Genomic DNA, 27559 nt, shown 5'->3' with positions numbered 1-27559 from the left:
AAATAGTTACTAACTAGCAGTTAAACACTGATAACTCTCCTAGAACACTCATGTAGGGTCTTCTAACTGGACTAGACTGTCCAATAGGCCTGAGCTTGTGTGTGTGTGTGTGTGTGTGTGTGTGTGTGTGTGTGTGTGTGTGTGCATGTGTGTGTGTGTGCCATCCTCAGATTTCATGCTCATTCTGGCCAGGTGTACTCAACTGAATAATTTCGTATTTATGTGAAAGCAGGTGGAAGCTGTGACTCTGCCTCTCTCCCTCTTCTGCTGGAATTGAGGCTGTGATATCAATTCAAGCTGAGATCACAGTTTGCCCCAATTTAGATTTACACTTTTATGTTGATAGAGTGAATGTTTTACACACCTAGATACAGCCCCTAATAGGTGTGAATGCTAAGCAGAGAACTATTCATAGTCATGATTAGCATTTCCCAAAGGTGTCAAAATCACTCCAAAAAAAAAAAAAAAAAAAAGAAAGAAAGAAAAAGGGAAGAAGACCCAACCAGCTGCAGAAGTGTTGTAGTGTTGTTGTTCTTGTTGTTGATGTTGTTTTCTAACTCCTTTTTATGATGCCAGTAGTACAGAGCCCTTAGTTATTTCCTTTAATGTGAGTTAGAGACCCCTGCTTGAGTAATTCATCATTTAAGGCTTTATTTCGATCCAAGGTACTAATTGCATTGAGGTTCATTTTTCTCTTTTCTTCTTTCTTTCTTTCTTTCTTTCTTTCTCTCTCTCTCTCTGGAAATTGGAGCAGTAAGAATTTGTATTAAATATCAGCGAGTTAGCATCACATATAATCACAATCTTAATTTTTACATTATACTAGTTTCATAATACTTACCATTAGTATTTTACAGATGTTATATTTCAGGATGGGACATTAAATCTCTGTAAACCCGATTTGTGCTTCCCACAATTATAGTTAACTCAGTCATTCTGGATTTCTGATGGGGTTGAAAACAAATAGCTATTGACCTTAAGAGAAAAGATTTGAGTGGATGGTCGTCAGCTGACATTCACCCTAAAGCCAGGTTCAGAACTAAATGTTCTAGTTAGATTAGATGACAGAGGTGCTGGTTAGTCAACAAAAGGACGGACTGGGTATTAGGACTATCCTGTTCCTCACTGGTACAAATTGGCATAATTATGCTCTAATTGTATTTTGAGAGAAAAGTTTCATTTTAACAGGAAGGGTGATGTGTAGGAGGAGATAAGGTAGGAGGAGTACTGAGAGGAAGAAAAGGAGTAAGAAGAGGAGAAGAAGAAGGAGAGGAGAAGCTAGGTGATGAAAGAGAGAAAGAGGGGGAAGACAGGGAGGCAGATATTCATGTATCTCCACCAGTCAAAGATAGTTGTTATACCTAAGTCGGTCAGTGGGTTACACCTCTGATTGAACAATTCCAAACTTATAAAGCCTATGATTAACATTCTTTTTAAAAAAAATGTATAAATGCAAAAAGGAAAAGGGGGCATGGGATATGGGTTTCCTAAGGGGGGTGGGGAGGATGGGGATAGGCGATGCCATCTGAAGTGTAAATAAAATATCTAATAAAAAATAAATAAAATAAAAACAAAAAAAACAAAAAACAAAAAAAAAGTCTCTGTAAACCTTGTATATACATATATCATGGTATATATGTATGTGTATATGTATATGCACAACAAAATTAACCATATGTCATTTTGTCTCTTTAGACATTTGGAAAATTATGTGTGATGAATACTTATAGTAAGTAATACTAAATATTTTAGGACTCAATACTTACACATGTAGACAAGCATCACTAACCGTGGTTAAATTCACTATCTCTTTATCTCTCTGATATCCTACTTTAATTTTTCATCCAAAAATTAACCCAAAGGATAATCCAAAGCTACTGAAATTTTTAGTTTAAAAAACACTAACTTGCAACCTCCTTGTAAGAGAAGTCATTCTCTGCAGCAAATATGAGATCAGAGCAGAAGTTACCTATTAAAATGATCCCCTGAGAAAGGGGGTTCCCTCATAATAATTCATTTAGCCACACATTTGTTTATATTCTTATTTTATTTTACAAAAAAGGAAAAAGTCTTCAATTTATAAAACAATTATTGATTTTATTATAAAATTCATTATCTACTAACCAATGAGCAGCTAAGATTAGTCCATTTTTATGGATATAAATTAATACCTAAAATGAAAACATATTGCATAAAGGCTGACTGTACTGTATTCAAGGTATGCTGTGTTAATGTTTACAGAGCATCTAGAGTCCCTGCCATTAACTGATTTAATACTTTGCATTTATTACTGTCATCTATTCTGAACCAACTGTCTCTGCTCTGTCCTTTGGATAACTGAGGGTTGAGAGCTTCTCTTAAGTGCTGTATCCCAGCCCTATTGAATTACTAGTGTTACTAATGTGTGTGAGTGCTTAGAGAGCATTTAGTCTGAGCTGGCCACCTGAGCAGCAGAGGCTGTAGAGGGAGATAATGGCAAGTGGAGCCACTGGTGTTTAGAACTGTTCCAAGTGGAGTGACTCCATGAAATAACACCACAGCTTCTAAATTTAACCATGAGCATAAAATACAGCCACAGGATACAGTGCATACTGACTGCGTATCCTGACCAGGTAGTTACATTTCTGTGACCCCCCCCCACACACACATACCTTTTGGAGATACATAAGTAGCCAGAGACTAGCCTGGCAGTCTTCTAGAGAGACAGAAACCAGGACATGTGGAAATGTCTCTATTTCACAGTCTGTTTCTTCTCTTAACCACTGAACAGTAGTAAATTGTTTTTCTTTACATTTTCGGACCAGAGTGTGTATGTATAAGTGTGTGTGTGTGTGTGTGTGTGTGTGTGTGTGTGTTTTGTTCTAGGATGGAACACATGGCATTCTGCATGCTAGGCAAGTACTCTACCCATGAGGAAACTTCCTGTCCATTAACCAGCTCTCCCTGGTTCCAACTTGAGCCTGGTGATTCTAATTCTTTAGATGGTCTTCATCACTTTTGTACAGACCTCTGTCACCTTTGTTCCAGTGACATAATCTTCAAGTGGTAAGCACTGGGCCACTCACAGTGTTCCTCATATGTCTTATTCATCTGCCCATGTCTTATACTCTAGACTTCACCATGCTTCATAGTCACCGTCTGTGTTCTGGCCCTTCCACCAGCTGCTTTGTTTTGAATTTTTGTTGTTGGGTTTTTTTTTTTTTCTTCCATGAATTGCCTTCTGTATCAGTTTTGCCACCATCTTAAGTCTGTGTTATTTTCTTTCTTGTCTCTTACACCCCTCCTTTAAGAATGATCTCGGAAGCCACTGATCCCAGTAAATCTGTGCTCTTTCTCTATTTCCAAAACATTTTGTAGTATATTCCATCATGTCTTCCCACCTGTGGATCAGTTCCCTATAATAAGAATTCAAAGACTTCCTCAATATCAATAAATGCTTTGGCCAATAGCTATGGGTCTGTTTGTCAACTATCTCATATCTTAATTACCCATTTATTTTATTCTAAGTCATGCAACTTGGCTGCTTACTTGATCCTCAGTTTCATATGACCCATCTTCTTCTGTGTCTGGAGCGATTTCTTTTTGCCCATGAGTCTATTCCCAGAACTCTGCTCTCTGTACTGAAATTGCCACTTCCCTATTTTCTGCCTAAGCCAATAGACCAACAGCATTTTATTGACAGATGATACTTCCTTCAGAAGAGGAGATTCTCTCTACAACATTTCTTCTCTGTAATGGTACACTAGAGAAATACAAGCCAAGAAACATAAACTGAGGGATGTTTGGTTTGCTATACCCTATTCAGTTCTTTCTATGATATCTCCTTTGTGATTTCTCTCTTGGTCCCAAATGAATCAATTGCAACCCCAATCAATATACTTCTGATAATGTATATCATATAGACATACTTTCAATAAAAATATCAACATGATCATTTTCCTAAGTACACTGTTTTACCTATGAAAATTTCCTTCACTATGTTTTATATATCCTTCCAGGAGTATCTTGTGTATATTTAAATGTATACATTGTATTTTCATACATAATGATAATATATTTAACACCTACAGGAGTATCTTGTGTATATTTAAATGTATATATTGTATTTTCATATATAATGATAATATATTTAACACCTACAGTATTCCCACACATGTTTGTGACTTGGCAATTCATTGAGAAGTCTTGATTGAATCTAAAATATGGTTTTAAGATCATGGCTAGCATAGAGTTGATAGATTATTGTTCAATGCTTAAAATTAAGTTGCCAAGTTATTTACATAAAGAGTCTAACTCTATGGAACAGAACTGAAAACTAATGAAATGATACTAATAAGACTAACTCCAATGACCCAGATGTACCAATTCACATAGTAAACAAGTATTCAAAAGAATCAGATTATACTTCAGTATCGTGTAATAATCTTGCTGTTAGAGTTCTCCACTTGACACCTATTAACAGAAAAAAATGTTATAATTTCAGAGCATCTTTGATTTCTGTCTCTCATAGACAAGTTTATTAACTCAACCATTTCCCTGTTTCTTGTTCTGAAAAATGAAGATAACAAGTGAATAAGCCCTACAGGCTGTCATGAGGATGCAGTGGATTAGTCCAATGAAAGCAATTAGAACCATGCCTGGCTATAGAAAAACCTCCTCAGAAGCTAATGGTTATTACATTACTTCCCAATTTCTTCCTGGCACTGTGAAAACTGCCTTTGTAGAAAACCATTTCTATATTACTTTATCAAGATATTTTTTATATTCTAAGTAAGGACTAGGCATCAGAAAGTACTGTGCAAATGTAGTAAAGGTATATTATTCTTCATCACCATCGAATGAAGTCTGGAGTACATCCTCATTGAATAAGGGAGAAGTAAGCAAAAAGTCATGACTTGAACTGCGCTGAGATTAACTTGACTTGGGAAACTGGGAATCAGACACAAGCACAGAATAACGGTGATGGGGTGAACTGTGCAGTCTACTGGAGATTTATATACAGGTGAAGGAGGAAGCACATTAGCTTATCTAGGTAGGGGGTCTCTGTAGAGGATATAGGATATAGTTATCTGGGAAGAGAAAGCTATGGTTGGTACTTTCTGCACACACTGTCAGCATCTGTACTTGACTAGGGGAAGGCCTTGCCATTCCTATGGGTCTGAACCTTTGGAATCTTTGATGTGGCCATGTTCACATCAACAAAACACATTCACTCAGGACTTCATCAAGTCTTCACAGGCAACATTTATAATTATGGAAATTTGCAGGTACATCACACTGCTCTTTGTTTGGAAAATGAATGTAAGGACCATATTGTGAAATTTATCATTTTATTTTTTTCCATCATTTATTTTTTAAATTTAATAGTCCTCAAATGTCTATTTGTACCAGTGCTCTTTGCAAGAAAAATGGGTTCTTTTCTAAAATTTATCAAGAGTCTCTAAAGTTTGGCTCTCTTGGAGACAGATGAATGTTCTTGGTTTTGGAGGATGAAGGTTCACTTTGGAACTTTTAACTATGTATTGAAATTTAAATTTGCTGAAAAACAAAACCTTTTTCTGAAAAACGTAGTTAGGGTCACAGTAACATTTCAAATATAAGTTGTGCCTATGGTTCGGTCAGCATGCCCTGGAAATGGCCAAGTGAGTTGAAGCAAAGCAGGTCTTTCCTGGTCATAGTTTGAAACAGATCTTGGGCATGATTCAATAGCTGTGTCTTCTCCTTCAACCAGCACTTGAATGAAACTAGTGGAACCCATTGAAAAAAATAGTCTGTAATTTTCTTCCTGACGTTGTATCATTGACATTGATTTTGTCAGGGCAGAAGATGCTAAATTGAAAACAAGTTGAAAAGGCTCTGAAATAAATGCAAGACAATTCAGAGTTTCCAGACAATATATTTTATGTTTATAATTTATAAAATCACCAGAGTGTATATACAGATTGACATATAATTTATATATATTATATATATAAAATATATATATATATATATATATATATATATATATATATATATAATTTGATGAAAAGGAAAATTATCGGGATATAGTCACTGACATGTCTCACCAGTTGTTTAAACCAGTTAATAACTTTCATTGGGGCTAAGCTTCTCAAGAATATTCCTATGTTTTAAATAAAAATTTCTTTGAATAAATGGCTTAGTTCAAATTTACTACAATTTTGTAAAATTTACATTAATGTTTACTTGATTTTTCCTTCTTAGTTCATATTAATTTTAAAATGAAAAAGGAAATAAAATTTTGAATATGCAGAAATGTACCATGAATACATAAATACATACATACATGTCTATATAATGAACTATTTCAGTTTAGAGGATTTTGGAGCCTTAAGTCTGTGGAGGGTTAGAGCAGGGAGGCCTGGCAGGGTGGGGACGTGGGGACATCCTCTTGGACATGGGAGAGAGGATAAAAAATTGTCAGAAGGCAGATTGGGAGGGTAATAATGACTAGACTGTAAAACACTTTTAAAGATAATTATTAAAAAATGAATTCAAAAAGGAAAAATTAAATACTGATACTAGTAACAAAAAACAAAAATTCGAAACAGCCAAAGTTCATTTTGTCTAGTACAATAGTTCTCAACCTGTGGGTTGCAACCCTTTTGTGCAGGTCAAGTGACCCTTTCACAGGGCTCACATGTCAGATATCCTGCATATCAGATATTTACTTTATGATTCGTAATAGTAACAAATTTTTAGTTATGAAGTGTCAAGGGAAGTAATTTTATGGTCGGGGGTCATGGCAACATGAGGGTATGTATATTTGGCTGATGCTGAAATGGAAATACTTTCAAAATAACCACCATCCATGTTAAGACTGACACGGCGTCAATAAAGGGAAGCTGACTTGCCATGGATGTCCTCCAGAGCACGAGGTGACTTCCGTTGGCATTTGCCTTAGTTATCATCTGTGTTTCTGTAGATACAGAACAGCTGGTGTCAAATGTCACATCAAAATGGGCACATTCTGGGTTTCAAATTGCAGGATCATAGGGGAAGCTGTGAGGGAGCTTGGACTTGTAGTTCATGGCTTTTGTACGCGTCACCTCACCAACCAGCTTGGTTTCAGGAGGGAGTCAGAGTTAGTATATAGAGGGGCTAAACTGTATTTCTGAATGATGAGTATATTATAAATGAAGGAATGAAAGGGTGATGATGATGAAGAAGAAGAAAAGCAAAGTAGAATCAGGATGCTTTGTTTCTAATCCGGCTGGACTTTTATTGTTGCTATTATTACTTATTTCATCAAAACCATGAAGCCGTTATTACTTGATCCCATGACTCTGTGGTAAAGTTACAGGAGAGGGATCTGATATACACTCCAAGGCATTGACAGAGCAACTAATCCTCATAGGAATCAGTCATTTAAAAATCAATGGCTATATATTTCACTGTACTAAATGTCTTGAACTTTCTTAAAGGAGTGTGTGTGTGTTTGTGTATATGTGTGTGTGTGTGTGCAACTGTGTGTACATGTGGATATTGTACAGTGTGTGTTCTGTGTATGCTAGAAAATGAGAGGGGTCAGAGGGAAGGAGAGAGAGATGTTTAGAGATGCATATTGATAGTGTTTGAGTCTGGAAAGTTGAAGGTGGCTATCTGTGAGTGTGAGGGAGTAATAGGTGACATTTGTTGGTGATACTGTGTAATTCCTCCACACAGACTTGCTGTTGATTATTCCTACTTGAAGATGTGAAGTATTTGTTGTTCTCCCAGAAACGACATCTAGCTGTTCTTGTCCCCAAAGAGGCTGAACTCTGAGCATTTCCCAAGACATCATTAAAAATTGTCTGTATACATTTGAAATAATATGTATCAATATTTCATGATTCACAGTCTTAGTAGCAATTTTGTAAAGTGGATGACAAAAGCCACAAATGTTTCTTTCTCCTTTTAGCTCAACCAGGAAAAACTATTTAGAGCATTTTTGTTTTGAGTCCAAGGTCTAGCTTTTTTTTTTTTTTTTTTTTTTTTTTTAGTTCAGCTGACATTAACAATTACGTTTGTCAATATGTATTAAATCTGGAGGCTATTTAAAGACTGCTATGGAGCATGAATTGTAAATATATTAAGCTTTATCCCCCCAGTGCAAATATCTGTTACAAAAATTCTAAAGGATATCTGGTTTTGGTTTGTTTTGTCTTTTTGTTTAAAAAGATTCCTGTGAAAGGTAGACTATTCTTATTGTAGTGGATGACATTTTTTTTTTTTTTTTGTACTTGTCTTGCCTCAGTAACTTTTTTGTATTTATTTTAGCTTTGTGATTTCAAATCTGGAATGAGCTATAAAGTGTCTCTTTTTTCCATGACAATACGTGGCAATTCACACAGTCAAATTGTGATGATTCTTATTAATTGCCTTGGTTATTTATAAAGTCAGTGGCAAACTTTAACAGTGATGATTAGAGATAAGCAACTAAATTAAAAAAGAGTCTTCCAGAATTAGATGAAGATAGAATATAGTTATCAACCCATCTTTTCTCATAAGTCTTATAGTTTGAAAAACGTATAGTTGTAATTTCTATAAATTTTTGAATAACACTAAAATTGTCATATTGAAGAAAATGTGTTTTAACCTTCAAAGGTAAATACAATTCATAATATTTATGATTTGAATGTTTGTTGAACATTTAATTATACCACACTTTGCTTGGATTTCACTGGCTTTTCAAAGGACTTCATCCTTTCATTAGTAATTGTTTTGAGAACATCATACATGAGCACTGCATGTGCATCATTATTGCTTTTCTTCTTTGTTTAATTAATTGATTATTTAATTTATTTACATTTCAAATGTCATTCTCCTTTCTGGTCTCCCTTCTGCAAACCCCCATTCCATTCCCTGTCTCCTTTGCTTCTAAGAGGGTATCCTCCACCCAGTCACTCACTCCTGCCTCAACCCTATAACATCCCCCTATACAGGGGCCTCCCATCCCAGTGATGTCATATAAGGCCATCCTTTGCTACATATGTAGTAGGAGCCAGGGTCCTCCCATGTGTACACTTTGGTTGGTAGTTTAGTCTCTGTAAACTCTGGGAGAGTCTGGTTGGTCAATATGTTTTTTTTTTTTTTAATGGGGTTGCAATCCCCTTCAGCTCCTTTAGTTCTTCCCCTAACTCTTTTCCTGAAGTCCCCATGATCAGCCCAATGGTTGGCTGTCAGTATCTGCATTTGTCTTAGTCAGTTGCTGGTGGAGCCTCTCAGACAATAGCCATACCAGGTTCCCATCTGCAAGCACTTCTTGACATCAGCAATAGGTTCAGGGTTTGGTGTCTGCTGGATGGAATGAATCCCAAGTTGAGGAGATCTCTGGATGGCCTTCAGTCTCTACTCCATTTTTGTCCTTTAGACAGAAACAATTCTAGGTTAAAAATTTTAAGATGTGTGGGTTGTCTCTTTCCTCAACTGGGCGGGGCATGCCTATCTACTGGAGGTTTTCTCTTCAGGTTCTATCCCTGCTTTTTTGGGTATCTCAGCTAATGTTATCTGGTGTCTGGGTTGCTAGTGGTTCCCCTGATACCCATCCCTCACTGCTACAAATTTCTACTCATTCTCCTGGACCTCTGGACTTCCCTCTGTCTCTTTCCATATCTGATCTTGCCCATTTTCCCCTTCCCCTCCCCTCTCCCTTCCAGGTCTCTCCCACCCTCTACCTCCACAGATTATTTTGTTTTCCCTTCTAGGTAGGATTAAAGCACTCATACTTTGGTTTTTCTCATTATTAAGCTTCATATGGTCTTCATATGGGTATTCAGATGTCTTGGGGTCTCTCCAACTCCTTCTATTAACCTGCCAAGTTTCGAATCTCTTTTCTCATCATCATTACTGCATATATGTATCTATAAACCACACATGTATATATAAAGTACTAAAGCCATTTGCTTTGCTTATATGCACACATGTCCAGGGATAAGCTCTTTGGATTGAACTACTTGTGTGTGATTTTGTTCTAGGAGGAGACCAATTATCCCTTTCTCAGTAACCATTGATCATTTGTACTTTCTCATCTAAGGATGTGACCATGGAATATCTAATATCTACAGATGATGCTATATATATGAAATTTAAAAGTGACAGACTTTTCTAACCTGGCTACCTCCCCAATAATTGAGATGGAGACCTATTGATTTAATCAACAATGTTTAAGCACAATAACTGAGCAGATATTCTTAACCTTCTATGCTGTTTTAGCTATCCCCACCCCCCCCCGAGATATTTACATTTCGTCTCTCCTTGGCTTGCTCTGCTGAAGCTGTCTGTTCTCAGAGAACTCCTTTGGCAACTTCTCATGCCTAATCTCATGGCAACCATGTTTTTCTCCATCTCATGGCCCCTTTTCTACTGGACCTCACCTTACTCATGGAGAATCCCCCTCTCCCGGATAGAACCAGAAGTCCATCTACACTTTCATCCCTCTCTGCCTACTCATTGGCTAGTCAGTCATTTTATTAACCAATCAGAGATATTTAGGGAACATTTATTATACCTCACTGATAAAAGAAATTCTTTAATATTCATGACAATGCCTGTGTCTGAACTGTAACCAGATTTTGGGACACAGTAATCACTGTCTGAATATACAGTACACAAGACAAACCTCTCATAGTTGTCATTCTGATCATATCCAGGCAATCTTATTTTAGAGATTTCACGGGTGTGGCTTCCTTTTCATATATAGAAGACACTAGCTAGGAGTACATGCTCTGATTTTCTAAGTCTTCTAATCTTGTTGTACCCCATAATTCCTTTACTCTAAGCCTGTGGTATGGGGATTGCACTGAAGGTCTATTAGTAGGTGTTAGGGACCCCACATTAACTTCTCTGAATTCTCAACAGTTTTTGGATCTCTGTAATAATCTTTATCTTTTGCAAAGCAGCTTCTTTGTTGAGGAATAAGAGCTACACTTATCTGTGGGTATAACGACAAGTTAGAAATTATATTTGTTTAGGAAAATGGCTTTGGAAGATTCTTTTTTTTTTCTTTTTTCTTTTCTTTTCTTTTTTTTTGTTAAGATTTATTGTATGTGAGTACACTGTTGCTATCTTCAGACACACCAGAAGAGGGCATGGGATCCCATTACAGATGGTTGTGAGTCACCATGTGGTTGCTGAGAATTGAACTCATGACCTCCAGAAGAGCAGTCAGTGCTCTTAGCCACTGAGCCATCTCTTCAGCCCCTTTGGAAGGTTCTTATGCTGGGTCTGTAACCTCTCTGGCTATGGGTTGTTGACTAGATTTGCAGTGCCAGGAGTGCATTCTCTCCTACTGAATGAAGTTAAAGAACAAACAGACAGCAGTTGTTACATCCAGGATATAAGTGTTACTATTGCACCATTATTGCTATCTTACCAGGCCAGTCATTGTTGTGATCCACAGGTTTACTACTGCCTAGGTGTCTTAGCCACTTTTCTATTGCTGTGATCATACACCAGGGCCAAGGCAACTTCTGGAAGAAAATATTTAATTTGGCTATAGTTTCAGAGGGTTAGAGTCTATGATTGCAGACAACTGGGAAACAGATGGGAGCATCAGCTGAGAGCTCACATCCAAAAATCAGGAGGCAGAAAGAGCACAAAGTCTGTACCACATGTAATGCTTTTTACCAACAAAAACTTCCTAATCCTTCCCAAGCTTGTACGCCAACTGAGGACAAAGTGGTCAAATATATAAGTCTACAGGGTACATTTTTATAAAAATGAACACAGAAGGACTACAAGTTGCTAGTCTCCCTTGGCAAGTTGGATACATTCTTTTTTATATGTGAGGCAGTCCTTGGGGACAGTATGTCCCAGTAGTTCCAAGTCGTTTTCCTGAAGTCCTGTTTCCTAAGCATGTGGTGTCTGCAGCAATGAGATCCAACAATGTGTGTAGATATATACACTTTTATCTATTATGTGTTTTTAAATAAACATACACTATTTCCCTATAGCTGTTTTGTATTTTTTTTGTCATTCTTTAGACCTCTTCCTTCCTTCTTCCTTAACGTTTCCTTTTCTTCCCTCTTGGAAGATAAAGTCTCACTGTAGTTTCTCCCATTTTTCACCTAGTAGCACTTATGTCTTACTATTTCTTTCTCTACAGCTCCACTCTCTACACCAAAGTCCCCACTGACTTTCCTAGTTTCTGTGGTGTATTGAGGTTATATACTTACACCAATACACTTGAACCTAGAACCCCCAAATAGGAAAGTGTATGTAGTATTTGTGTTTCTTGGTCTGGGATAGCTCATTCAGTATAATATATTCTAGTTCCATCTATTTACCCATACATTTCTTAATGTTATTTTTCATTACAGTTGAATAGAATTCCACTGTGTAGCTCTACTACATTTTCATTGCCCATTATTGGTTGAAGGATATTTAGATTATTTCCATTTCCTAGTATTGTGAACAGAGAGGCAACAAACATAGCTGAGAAAACTATCGGTGGAATAGGGCATTTAGTGCTTATAGTTTATGACAATGCTATAGCTGTGTCATATGGTAGGTTTTGTTTTAGACTTCTGAGCATTCTCTACAGAGATATGAATAGACTGAACCTTTAAGAGGTCAACAGTGTCAAATTTCTAACAGTCTTAGGAGCTATTGTCATGTGACCACAGTCAGAGTACATATACAAGAACCTTCATTCCTTTGTTCTTTAGTAAGTGAAATTTTTAGATGTTTTTCAGGCATATATGTTCATCTATACTAACCTCGTGATTTCCTCAGAGGCAGAAACTTCAGTTGCTCATCATGCAGTAGGAAGCAGCCTTCTATGCCCTTTCCTCCTGATTCTTTTCATTATCTCTGAATGGATTCATCTTTTATATACAAGATTAGTGTCCATAATTCTTGGAATCTGTGTATAATTACATCTCTTACTTTTCACCCCAAAACACTTATATAGAAGGACATATCAGTGGACGTATAGAAAGGACTGGTTTAATGCACGAAGTACACACTGCAAATCTAGACACCTGTAGTTTGGAACATAATCTCTAATTAGGTGTATCATACCTGAGGAACCAATTGTTGAGAGCCACTATACAAAAGAACATTTTACAAAGGAACATATATACATATACATAATGGGTACCTTTCTAATTTGTTTCAGACAACAAGAACATGCTTTAAAATAGATGTTGACAATACTTTGTATTTATTTATATGCATGGCCATGGATTCAGATATTTGGGTAATTTTTGCTTCAAGATATCCACTTTTTAAAACTCCTTTAGTTTTACTAAAATGTTACCAGTAGATAAAATGAGAGAAATTTGAATTCAGGTTAATATTTTAGTTGTTACAATTATCTAGCAAAAGTTTTAAAATTTAATGTGTTAATAGTTAATATTTTAGCACTGCTGAATATTTTAAATTATATAAGCTGCTTGCATCTTCCCATCAGTTGCATACAGTGTTTAAGTGCCTGCATTTCAAATATTTTCTGTTTTCAGTAACAAAAAAGATTTGTTTTTATCTGTGGATGTGAATTTCTGTGAATGATACAAAGTTTAAAGGAAAGAAGAAAATCTCTCTTGAAAAGAAATAGTTTTTGAAAATCTAAGTTCTTTTTACATATATTTTGCAGATTAAAGGATTTATCTGAAGACAAAACATTCTATTCATCAGAGACTAGACAAGAGTTACTCTTGCTTTTGCCAATTAAAGATGATGTTGTCATGGAAACAGTTGATCCTGCTTTCATTCATTGGCTGCCTGGCAGGTAACAATAAGCTATATTTTGTATGTACTTTTCTTGAGTCATGTGCTTAAATACTTTGCTTTTGTTTTTAAGACAGGGTTTTTATGTAGCCATCTAGGACAGCAATCTCACTATTCTGATTCTGATCATCCTGCCTTCCTCTCCCAAATACTTGGATTACAGGCAGGCAAGTCTATGCCTGATTATTTTCAAATCCTTTTTAAAGGTTAAGATAAAATTACAACAGGGTCAAAGACAAACAGTTCGTTTTTACAAGAAAGAATATTCCCACTCTTAATTCTCATAATTGGATCCTTGTGCTTCTTCTATCTAATTTTTATAAGTCAATATATTCCCATAGAAACTGTAAGAACACCTGATAATAAAATTATATTACCAAATTTAATAAGTCTTCCTAGTATGACAACTTAATTTAAGAAATTCACATTTTATTTTTATTTTATGTTGTATTTATATATTTATTCAAATATATTAATATGTTTATTAGTCCAAGAGAAGGGTTACAAGGGAGTGAGGGAAAGGGATAAATTTGCATAATTATATATATTTTATGATGAAATTTAATTATAATTACATATATAATAAAATTATAATTATAATTGAAATATAATTATATCATTCCTCTTATTCTTTCTACGTCCTCAAAGTTACCTAGCACATTTCCTCTCGAATCTATAACCTCTATTTCTTCAAATAATTTATATATATATTCATGTATATATATTATATAATACATAACCAAAAATACTACCTTCTAAGTTTATTTAGTGCTGTGTATATATATGATTTGAGGGCTGACAACTTAATATTGGATAGCCAATTAGGGGCTTATTCCTGGGGAGAGCTACCTTGCCTTCTCTCAGCATACCATGGTTACCTCTAGTTAGATGTCTAGAGATGGAGTCATCTGAGAAGAAATACACTGTTTAAAATATGATGATATTTTCTTTGAAAGTTTTCTTAGAATGTGCACTGGGCACATTTTGCTATATTTTTGGCTTTTTTAATAAAAAAATATATTTACACCCTAAAAATATTCTAATTCTTTAGATACACCGTTACATTAATTTTACTGGCACATTTTTCGAGAGTGGGTAAGAAAATAATATTTAAATGAAATATAGTATATAATACACCATGTAGAAGTATGGTTTTCTACTTTTCTTTTTGATTAGAAGGATAATCCATATATTAATATGGTGAATAGGAGCATATCATCCATAGATTTGACTATTGTACCATTTGGCCATGTTTGCATTGTCTATGTGCCTGTGTGTAGTATTTTTTTCCCTTTACTCCTTTGATCATTTACATTCTCTGACCCATTTGAAAGTAGACTATTATAAAAATAACTTCTCATCACAAAAAGAAATCAGCACTCATATTCTAGGGCTTAGAAGATCCTTTTCTTTATGGAACCTAGGATCCATAGAAGTACAGCATATTTGCATTTCTAATGAATGAGGCATATTAGAATGTTCAGTCAAATACACAGGATTTACATAGTCTATATAAGAGGTGTGTGGGCTCTTGTGTTAAAATACATTTTTCATATATTTAAATAATAAAACATAAAAATTCATGATCAATATTAGATTAGAGGTTTAAACTTTATAAATGAATATACCCCCATTGCAGTTTTTATTAGTTTTTAATTAAGCTACTTAAATATATTCCTAAAATAGATTCTAATACTGAAGTACAAGGTGGTAATTATATTCAAATTTCAGATTTGTTAAATGGGCTTTGGAGAAAGATCAATACAGTCATACAAAGTAAAAATTTTTTTTGTCTTTACTCACTTTACATAGTTTTTTATTTTGATGTTTTTGTAGACAGATTCAAATGACAGCCTATGTCAGCAGGCATATCTTTCAGGGTGGTAACTTTTGTAGAACCCAACTTGAATCTCCAAAGTGGTTAAAAAAAAAAAAAGATATCCTGAGAAAATAACAGTGGTGTATAGTTAAGGAAAATGAGACTGTTTTTCGAAAGTTTAAAATATTCTAGTGCAGAGTAAAACTGCATTCTGCATGTGTCTGCACTTTTGTTTCTCCATTTTTTACACATTTATAGCAGTTTACAGAAAAAGCAATGTACATCATACTAAAATGTGAAAGTATCTGTAAGAAAGTTAAATCTCAACTTGAATTTATAGAAATGCTATTTAACAGCCGTAAAATTTTCAATAAGAACTGAATTATATTTTGTCTAACATATTCTGTGTAGTATATTAGTTAGAGAATTTGTAGTTTTCATAATTATACCACAGAGAGTGATTTGTCAGATTCTTAGGTATTCCAAAAAATATTGAATGTGGGTTATTGTTTATGCATTGTCTATCAGTGTTCTTTTTGTATTATTAAAATTAGAAGGTTGGTTTTTGAGTATGATAATCTATTGATAAATATTTGGCTGCTTTGCATCCTTTGAAATGGATTTATGATTGAGGGACAGTGATGGTTTGAATAGAAATGGGCCCCATAGACTCAACTATTTGCATGCTAGGCCCATGGCGAGTGGCACTATTAGAAGGTGTGACTTTCTTGGAGTACGTGCGGCATTGTAGAATGAAGTGTGTCCCTGTGGAGGCAGGCTTTTCTCAAGCTAGTTTTAGTGTGGAAGCGTTTGTGCTGCCTCCTGATCTGGATGTTGACCTTCAGTTCCTTCTTCTGCACCTTATCTGCCAGCTCCAATTAAATGTTTTTGTTTATAAAGTTGTTATGATCATGGTGTCTCTTCATAGCAATATAAACCCAAATTAAGACAAGGAGTATGCCATACATTTTTATATTAATAAAAGCAACTTATATTTATTAAAAGATACAGTCAGTATGTACAACCGGTATTGTATAGTTTGTGTTTTTTTTTTTTTATCTTTTTCCAGTAAGCTTTTTCTTATGTTTTCTTTTTTTGTGTCTTTCCTTGTTTCATTTTGTTTTGTTTGTTTAAGACAGGTTGACATTTAGTACTAGACACTGTAAAAGTTGAAGACAGATTTAGGAAGACTAGAGGAAGAAAACAGAATAATTTTATTCTGGGAATTCTGTAAAACCAGAAAAGGAAGTCAAAGAAAACCAATGCCACAAAAATTAATACAACTAATATTAAGGAGTGGAAGCATGTTAACTGAGCCCAGGATATGATGGAAATGGTACTAATTTTTTACTAGCTGAAGGAACTGAGATAGTTTCCAGGCTTTAGTTTAAATGACTTTTCTGGTCACTGTGGTTAACATATAGATGTTTATTTGTTTCTGAAATCAAAGGATGGCTTTACTTCCTGAATCATTTCTTTGTGGAATAAAGGTCATTGACTAAGAATCAATAAGATCTCAGATAAACCACTGTTCTACTTCTTAAATACCTAAACATTACTCTTTTAACTTTAATGGCTAGAAAGGTAGCCCAGTTGTTAAGAGCATTTGTTACTATAACAGAGAAACTGTGCTAAGATCCCATCACCAATGTGGTGACTCATAACCATCCTTAACTAAAGCTCCAGGGGATCTAATTCCCTCTTATGGCCTCTGCAGTCACTAGGTATAGACATGGTGCACATACATATATGCAGACAAACACTCTCACACATAAAATAAGATGTAGAAAATATATGTGTGAGACTCTGATATTTGCTATCTGGTCTGGGAGCTAGTAGTCACTGTAAATAAGAACACATGAGATGTGAATAGCCTGAGATCTTTTGTTCTAGCAAATAAAACTCACCTAGGATTTCAGAAAGTTCATCATTTTAAAGCTCAGTTTTCTTACTTATGAGAGATTGAAATAATATTTGTCTATTGAAGTTAAAATATTGTTAACATTAATTGTACCTCTTTATTTTTTAATTTTCTTTTTTATTGAATATTTTCTTACTTACATTTCAAATGTTTTCCCCTTTCTAGTGAAAACCTCTATCCAATACCCCCAACCTTGGTTCTGTGAGGGTGCTATTTTACCCACCCACCCACTCCCATCTTCCCACCCTGGCATTCCCCTAAACTGGGTCGTTGAACATCTCAGCCCCAAGAACTTCTCCTCCCACTGATGTCCAACAAGGCCATCCTCTGCCACATATGCGGCCAGAGCCATAGGTCCCTCCATGAGTACTCTTTAGTTGTTGGTCCAGTCCCAGGGAGCTCGGGGGGGGGGGTGGGGATCTGGCCAGTTGACACTGTTGCTCCCTCCATGGGGCTACAAACCCCCTCAGCTCCTTCAGTCCCTTCTCCTACTCCTCCATCTGGAACCCGTGCTCAGTCCATTGATTGACTGCTAGCATCCCCCTCTGTATTTTTCAGGTTCTGGCAGGGCCACTGGAGAGACAGCCATATCAGACTGCTGTCAGCAAGCACTTCCTTGAATCCACAATAGCTTCCGGGTTTGGTGACTATATATGGGATGGATCCCCTTTATTTTAATGCTCATATCTTCAAACATACTATACTTGAACTCAGGCTTCCTTCAATATTGTGTATTTAGCCACAGGGACCATGTACAGAATAAATTCACAACTGCAGTTTGCATTGTAAATGCACAATCTCTGTTTTTCTTATGCTGGTGATTGTGTTTCTTCAAATACTATTCACACCTACTGTTACACAACTTTAAGTACCTTCAGTATAACATCGCTTCTGTTCAATGTTATTATAATGCAATTAAGTTGCTTTCTTAGTTTTCTGTGATCACTGTTAAGTTCATAATGATCTAAGGGTAAAATAAACTTTTCAATTTCTTCCTCAGATACCTTTTTCAACTGGTTTTACTGACACCATGCTTGTCATCACCTAGAAAATGATTCAAGATATTTATTGGGCTATAGATAACCTCAACACTATTTACAACTATCTGTTTTTTTATTTTTTTTTCATCTTTTTTTATGTTGATGAATTATTATCCACCGGTGAAATGAGCCAATTCAAGCCTAATTAAAGTATATAAAGGCAAGTTTATTGAGAAGTCACGACTCCTGCGTGGGTTCACTGGTCCCAAGAAAGAGGCCAGGGAAGCCACTGTATGGAGGGAGACAAAAAAGAGGAGAAAGAGGGAAAAAAAGCATGTACATGTACAAGTGTGGAGAGAAAAAATTCACAGAGGGGGAGAAAGAGACCAAAATATTTGGATTATATAGGAAAGGGCTTCTGGGGTGGGGAAACTCCCACCCTTGAGCTGGAAAATCAAGGGTTGAGAGCTGAGGTATGCCAGGTAGAGACTGAAGGATGCTGGGAGAATCTGAAAGTCAAGTCTCCTTTTGTCTGTTAAATGTGCACTTCAGTCCTTTGTCCCCTATCAGAAACCCAACAGGTGTTAGTTTCTGTACTTCAAGGAACTTGTTTCTTAAAAAAGTGATGGTTTTCTTCTCTTCTGTTCTGTCCTGTGAATAAGATAATAAAGCTTGATAGTACTGAAACTGGTAAAATGGAGATGTCACTGACGCCTGCTTATGTATCCTGACATACTACATATTTTTTCAGATAAACTTATTTCAAATCAATCTCAGGATTGTAGTAGCTGACCTCTAGAATTCCTTTTTTCATTTAATTCATTAAAATCTTGTCAGGCCAACCAAGTATGCATGTGAACACCAGTAAAAAATGCAGAAGCATTGCTGACACTATTTCTTCCTTAAACATTGGCCATTAACTGCACATGTTGTAGTTGTCTGTGTTTGATGCTGAGTAAGAAAAGACTAAGTCAACTTTCAAAATGCTTTGGAAGTGTAATTAGAGTTCAACAAACATAACTTAAATAAGATCCACATTTTTTTTGTTTAGCTCTTAAAAGAGCTAGTTTCTCAAAAGTATCCTATAATTAGTCCACTAACTCTTGGAAATAAAGGGCTCATTTAACTGATTTAATTTCTATTACCTAAGTGTTAAGCTGTCTTAAAGCACTCATCTCATGAAAGTGTTCTAAAATGTCCCCACGCTTATTATGCTTTTCCATGAATTGGATCATATTAGAAGAGCTAAATGGATGGGGGCTCCCATTAAGAGTGCAGTAATTAAGTGTTAGTGCCTGAATAATGGAGTCCAGGTGTACACATGCACACACACAGTCACATAGTAACCCATGTGTGCTTGCATTCATATGAGCCACTGTTGATCTTTGGCAATCACTTGTATATTGCAAGTGTGTCCACAGATAAAGAGAAGGTAGAATTGATGCTAGTTACTGTGTGTTCTTGTTTTTCTGGTCTTTTATCACTTGCCTCTGTCCTTTCTGTAGTGAGCTTAGATCTTGTCTTCTCTCATTTTGTACTGTTGCCCTGGTCTTGCTCCTGCTTTTCTGTTCCTTTCTTCCATCTATGCATCCCACATGCTGCAACCCAACCATTTCTGAAGAGCCATTAGGTGAGTTGAATACTAAGCACCAGGTTTGTGGAGGGTATTATGAAAACTGACATGGAGAAGTCCAAAGGAATCAGGGTGCAGTGAGCATAGAAAAAGACTCATGTAAACAATGGTAGGAATGCTGTCATGATATAAGATTCCAACTTAATAAAAATACATAGGGAGTGGTAGAAGTTGTCTGAGTACTTAGAGAAATGAAGATTTAGAAAAAAAAAATAATAGAGAAGGCACCATTTGAGTTGGGGCCCTAAACAATTATCATTTATTAAGCCCTTACTTTTTCTGAAATATTATGTTAAGGAGCTTCTCTGAATCATATCATTAATAGTTTAATTGATTTTCTGGCCCTTTCATTGTTATTGACACTATTTTACAGATGAGTTGTATCATTAAATTTTTGGTTGATTCTCTGGCCCGTTCTTTGTTTTGAACCATATTTTACAAATGAGTAACTGGGGGATCTTGAAAAATTAAAAACTTCATAAAACTCACATACTTAAAAAAAGTCATGCTTAAATTTAGAGCCTAATAATTAGGCTTAAGATTATGCTAAGGACATGGCTTAGCTTGTATGAATGAGATTCTGTATTTGAATTTTAGTATAAAAACACAAAAACATTTCCAGGTAAAACAACTCATATCATAAGGCCATAATCATTATACTGAAGCTGGACACCATTTAAGATAATATTCAGATGAGGTAATTTTAGAGAAAGTATAACATAAGCTTGCCTTTTTCTAACTTACACAATGCTAGCATAGAATAGCATTTACAGTAAAGACAATAGCTCTTCTATATTATGCGGCAACCCTGGCTCAAGCAATTGATTTTGATTGCCTCATTACTTACTTTTAATATAGAAATAATTTCTCTAATAACAAACAAAATTGCACATATTCATGGTATGTGATGATTTTTGTGTGTGCATGGTGTTAACACTTGAAACCAGGGTCCCACATATGAAAAAGTCAAATCTCCTACTATTAAGCTACATGCTCCACCTTACTGTGATGTTGATCAAACATGCACACATAATATGTGTGAAAAGCATTATATACATACATATATATATATGTATATATATGAATTCATAGCTTATGAATGTCTCTATAACTATATTTGTCAAGATCTACTCTTGTCAAATTTTAGTATAGTTTACATTCAGTATGTTGGGCAAAGAGCTGCAGAAGTATCTTCCTGACTATTTGAAGCTCTGCCACGCAGCTATATCTACCTCTGCCTGCATTGCATTGTTCCTAGTAAATGCTGTTCTAGTCTGTGCTTCTACATACTGGGCTGCTTGTGCAATAGACAGGTTAGATCATGTGCTATTTTGTTCTTGCATCTGGCTTATTGCAATTAACATTGATGTCCTACAGGTCTATCCATGAATACATTAATGTAAATTTAATAAAAACAACCCTACCAAATTGATACTTTTCTTATACTTTCATGCTCAGCACCTGAGGTACAGATACATTATTGTGGGGTAGTGGGCTGTGAGAGGCAGCTGGTTACTTGGTAGAGTAGGCCTTGAACCCCAGAGACCCTCCAGGGATGGTAGGAGTTTGGCCTTGCTCCTGGGCCCCTGGATTCTTTCACATAGCTACAGCCCCTTTCACAGAGAAGTTTTTGGCCATTGGTCATGTAGCACAGATAAAGGGAGTGACACAGGCCACAGAACCTCAAGACATCTCCATATTCATGAGATACCTAAAAGTCAGAGGGCATAGCCAGTTAAGCATTCCTTCCCAGACCGTCCTCCTTGCAAAAAGTATTTAACCTCAGGCCCATCTCTGAGAATACGGGGTATAACTTCATCCATTTTCTGCCATGACAATAAATATATTAAGACCATATCTTATGACCATGGACTATGTCTAATCTTTGGGGCCCACCTTGGGAAACTGTGGGCCTCTCTAAGTTCCAGCCATGTAGACTCAGCAAAGCAAGTTGCTGTGACCAAGAGTCTCATCTCCATGGGACGCTAGAGCTTCTCCCCATGCCCCTTTGTCTGCAGGTTGATCCAGCCAGTACAATCCCATTTCAGTCCTTCAATGGCCTCTCAGTGGCACCTGAGAGCTCAAGGGCTTGAGACCAGTCAGTTCCCAGCCACCTTGGTCCAGGGACCCCAACTCAAGAGCTCAGCCCCCGCCCCCCAGGGTCTCAGACTGTCTTACCTCCATCCATAGAATGGACTTGCTGTGTGGCTTTCCACAGCTGGACGTCCACCTGGCGCTGGCCTGGTGTGAACACAAATTCCTGTGCACTTGCCTCCCTGAGCCATGGTCCCAGCTTCTTGGGAGGGCACACATGAGACTCATAATTCAACCCAACAGGACCCATACCCATGCTCACACCACAGCCCAACACATTACTGCTTGTTTAAGGTTATTACATTATTACTTTGTTTAAGGTTATTACCATTATTCAAGTAGAGTTTAGGTTTCAAATCCAGGCAGTATCTTTGAAGGTCTTCTGTACTACTGTTGTAGTTACTGGCAACACGTGGCTACTGAGACCCTGGAATATAATCATATCAAATTGAGATTTGCCATAAATGTAAAATACATTCTGAGTGTCAAAGATAAATTATTTTTAAAAGTACAAAACATATATGATATGTTTGAGTATATGCAGTGATGGAAAGATCACCCTGGTGAGTTGTACTCAGGAGAGCTGGCAAGCTGACCAACTTATCTACCACCCAGGCACACATTTAGGGCTTTGAATTGACATATCATACCATCTACTTCATCTCTGATCTGCTGGAGTGAATGAAGGAGCTTTGTCCTGCAGATCCAAAAATGCAGGGACTCCATGACACAGAGTAACAACAGGTTATTTGAGTGGTGTTCCACTGAGGGTTCAGTATTCATAATGTAGCACAAATCAGAGGGCTTGAAACAGACTAATGACTCATTGCAATGAACATTTGCAAGTAAACATGTGTGAACAAAGGAGTAGACTGTGTGATACACTGTGACACCCTACAAAGAGATTCCAGAAAGAGATGTTTTTATATTGTTTTTGTTTTTGAGTTGGAGGATGTTAGAGTATTGTTTTGTTTTGTTTTCTAGTTGAGGGATGTTGCAAGGGCAAAGGATAGATAGGGAGAGACAAGGAGATGGGTGAGATTGAGGTGCATGGTATAAAACTCACAAAGAATCAATGAAAAATTTTTACACAGATCAGATGTTGAAATGATAATGTTACAAATTTGAAGTTACATAAATATACAACTAAATTAACTTCTTTGATCTTTTTCTTTCTTTTAGTTAGAAAAATTAACATTGTCTTATATCATGAATAAAACTATATTTGGTGGTATAGTTTGAAACAGTTGTCAGGCCTAAAGATTGGTGTGTGCTACCATTCTAGCTTTGCTCTAAAATGTTTGCTCCAATAGAATCTTCATGGGCTAGACTGGAAGGATAAATGATGAGAGGTGCTTGGAGGGTAGTGTAATTCATGCATTGGTTGCATTATTTTACCTGTGGGGATATAAGGACATCCGAATGATGCACCCTAGTGCAGTGATGACATATTAAAAAAAAAATATCAATTCCACCCAAGTTTATCTTGCTGAACTTCTTATATTTAAGGGTTACTTTCTACAGCATGGATGACTTGAAAGCAGCTGGATCACTAGACGCCTACCCCAGTATGGGCAATAACTGATGAAATGGGCATTCATACTTACACCTTCTCCCTTTAGTAAGCGTTTTCTGCACATTTAACTTTGGGGTGGAGCCACCTGAGTCATGTGAGTTTCTAAGCTCAAGAGCCTTGCACATTTTGATATTTTTTCTGAGGCTCAGGAGCTTCCCTCCTTTTCCAGAAAGGATTGTATCAATTCTCAGGAAAAAAATCTGTACAACAATGCCTAACCCATGGCAGTTGATGTACAAAGGTAACACTAACTAGGAGAAAGATGATAAAGTCAAAACTGATGAGCAATTCCATGGTTACTCTAAGTCAGGGATATAGTTGTTGAAGGTTTGAAACAGAAGGAGACAGAGATTTGGAATTGTTTACAATATTCATAGTGTTGAAGTGGTTGAAGAATGTCAGAATGGCAGGAGCTGGAATCTGTCTACAGGAGATTAGATCTCTGTACCTCTATCAGTATCTACTAGTGTCAGAGCAAGGGATCTAGGTGGAGGAGACTTTATACAGTGAGTACACTCTGTGAAAGTATTTAAAATAAGATTTGGAATAACTAATCAAAGGAGAAAGACCAGATCCCATGCTCTGATATAGAAATGAAGAAAGATTGAACAAACACGTGGAAGGCTCTTCACGCTCCTCAGGCTTGAGGATGACAGAAGTTGAGATATTTTAGAATTGGAAGTAGAGAGATAGAGTGAGAGAATGTGCTGGAGCTTGTGATTTGGAAGCCCTATATTATTGGAATTTATAACTTTAACGAATATATTTTTGCATGTATATGCATGTTGTATGTATGTAGGTATGTTCATGTGTATGGTGCACACACAATGTTAATATCAGGTGTCTTTCTTCATTGCTCCTTTACTTTATTTACTGAGGCAAGGCCTCTCAGTTAAACCCTAAGCTCAGAGATTTGTTTAGTCTTACCTAGCTAGCTTGTCTTGGAGATCTCCTGACTCTGCCTTTTTAATGCCTATGTTATGGCTGGCTACTATAACTATAGTTTGGCTACCCAACTTTGACACAATTCTTGGCCAAACTTACTCCTTAAGCACAAAGGAGATATGATATGTGTTAATGTGCAAATTGTTTTAATAACATTGAATTACATTTATCTGGATATGTATGCATATGTGTATACACATTCGTGTGTGTTTCTGGAGCTGCCTCCAGAAACATGTTTACCTGTTTAGGTGGTTGATCTCAGTCATACAGCTACTTATTCGAACAGACAAGCCTTTCTCTAGAAAGTTTTAAATTTCAGAAAGGTTTTAATGGGCTTGATACGGAATAGAGAAATAAGAAACACATACATTGTTTTGTGTTTCAAGTACATGTATGTGGCATGGGATAGCAGTGCAAATAAAAATTGCATACTCACAGACAATATTACAAGGTTTTTAAAATAATGATATTGCTTGGCTCTTGAGTGTGAACTTGGAGAGTAAAAATATCACGTTATCATTTCAAAAGTTTGAACAGAGCTGAAGGATAGATACAGCTTGATACTCTAATGAAGTTCATCTTGAAAATCTCTCCTAATGTCTACTGTGTTTGCTGCCTTGCCTTGCCTTCTTGATGAATAGACTTCTTGGAAAGAAGAGTAGGCATATTGTATATTGCTAAAGTAATTCTTGATCATACATTCTACCCATCTCTCAAAGTTTGGAAATCTAAGTACTTGAAAAAATGATTTACGCTAACCCGGATGATTTGGAATACTTTGTTTTCACTTTTATTCAACATTACAAACTTTCTTATTTTTTTTTCTCCTTGATTGGTTAGTGACTCATTCATCATTCAATACTCTGTTATTTAATCTCTATGAGGCTTTGTATTTTCTGGGGTGTCTTTTGCTATGGAATCCAGGTACTATACCAATGTTAAAGAGAATACAGGTTTATTTCTGTTTTTCTAAGTTAGTTGAGATTTACTTTGTGTTTTAGTATGTGGGCTATTTTTGAGAAACTCCCATGGGCTTCTGAGAAGTATGTGTGTTCTGTAGTGTTTAGGAGGAATATTCAGTAGAAATATTTTAGGTCCATTTGTTCAGCTTCACTCACTCTCTCTCTACTTCATTTATGTTAGATAAACTTGGTTAATACATTGATAAATCTATGTTTAATATTCGGTAAGCACTGAAAAAAACATGAATGCAAGCACTGTTATATTACCAAAAATTGTTTAAAAAAATTGTCTCCTTATAGCTGGCCATTAAACTTACTATATTTTTCAAACTTTTGCCTGACCACTGAGGAATTAAACTCTTATCTCATCTCTGCATTTGTATTTATTTTCTCTTCACACCTCTGGGATTAATTTTATTATTTAACAGTATTCTGTCGACAAAACTAACATTGCCAGCTGTCAGTTAAAAACAAAACAATTTGTATATTTTAACTATAGTAACAATGTTAGAATTTTTAATTATTTTTATAAAAGTGACATCAATTCCTATTTATTTAGGCTGATTTGTGTTCCAAGTAGTCCCGATTGTACTTTTATGTGTTTTATTGGTGGGGCATTGATTTGGCTTTTATACTTGAACTTTCTGCATGAACATGGAAGCCCCAAAATTTGGTTATGGGAAAAGGTCAATAGAAAGAAGCAAAGGGTTGCTTCTGGGTGAAGTTTTCACACTGTGCTGATTCAGAATGTACATTCTCTGAATCTGAATCCAGACAACTTCACTGTGTGTTGATCTAGGGCTTGGATGTTTAATCTGCCATTATAAATAGTTGCTGATATCTGCACATCATGTTTTGAAGTGATATAAACTCTATTTGCTTCCCCAGTTTCACATACAAGGAGGAATTATGAAGGTTGCTAATGTTTAAGAATTAGGCTTTCAGGAAGTTTTTGGATCACCTGCTGCCATTGTAACATTGATTAGTGTCACCCATGGGCATAAAAGCACTAATAAAATATCAACCACTAATAAATTATCACTCAAATAGCACCTATATTCTAAGTGTGTCACTTGCTTATTTTATACTGGCAACACCAAGGGCTCAGTCTGTTCTGTGAATACTCTCAACATGCACAGTCATTTCACATGTCACCTGGGGAGGTTCAAAGTCTTGCAGCAGCATTTATATGTGATTTATGTTAGTTCTAAGTTTTCAAAGTAAAGCTCCCAGTTTTTTAATCTCCAAATAAACTTGTACAGTTGATTGTCCCTTTACAGGTTCATACAGTACTGCACTTACTTCCAGATATATGGGAAGGAAGAATCTTCCATTCTAATAACAAATGAACTTATGCAAGTAATACCCAAGTTCAAATGTCTGTAAAAATATAGAGAAATGACAATAGATAGGATATAATTGTGTGAGTAGTGTGAATCATTGTCTATGGAATATTGTACTGCATGAGTTCCTGAGTAAAAATCAAATTTTAAGTGAACGATATCATTTACTGTGGCATACATGTGGCCATACCTGACTTTATAAATATTTTTTGTTGTTTTTGTGCCATGTAGAGAGTTCAGGATATTCAATATTGTGGCCATATTTCCTATTTTAGGACAATAGAGACAATTAAGATCAGCTCACAACAATATATATGAAACTACTTATTTTCCCAATTCTTGAGGTCTCTGACAGTTCTTTACTGTTTATTTTGTTGAGCTTCCATAGTACTGTGGGTACAAGGTAAAGACTAAACCCTTGTTGAATTTTCTAATTCAAAACTGATTCATGGAGCAATATTAATATTCCCACCCATGCTTTTGTGATTAAGTGTCTACCCTCCACAAATTCATAGTCACCTTTGGTTTTAGGTATAATACTGAAACATATTCACT

General features: G+C 36.0%; 1 protein-coding gene across 1 annotated transcript in view; it reads left to right on the top strand.

Annotated features, from left to right (window-relative positions):
- Cntn3 (contactin 3) overlaps nucleotides 1-27559 on the top strand; it is a 354703-nt gene that overhangs the window by 75561 nt on the left and 251583 nt on the right. Inside the window, exon 2 of the mRNA XM_034512693.2 lies at nucleotides 13598-13732. Within this exon, the coding sequence (XP_034368584.1) occupies nucleotides 13678-13732 (55 nt within the window). The 5' untranslated portion in view covers nucleotides 13598-13677. The remainder of the gene's footprint in view (nucleotides 1-13597; nucleotides 13733-27559) is intronic.

The sequence above is a fragment of the Arvicanthis niloticus genome, chromosome 9, assembly GCF_011762505.2.
Source record: "Arvicanthis niloticus isolate mArvNil1 chromosome 9, mArvNil1.pat.X, whole genome shotgun sequence".
In the NCBI taxonomy this organism is placed as follows: Eukaryota; Metazoa; Chordata; class Mammalia; order Rodentia; family Muridae; genus Arvicanthis; species Arvicanthis niloticus.
Note: the sequence above shows the minus strand (reverse complement) of the source record. Positions and strands in the feature narration are given on the sequence as shown.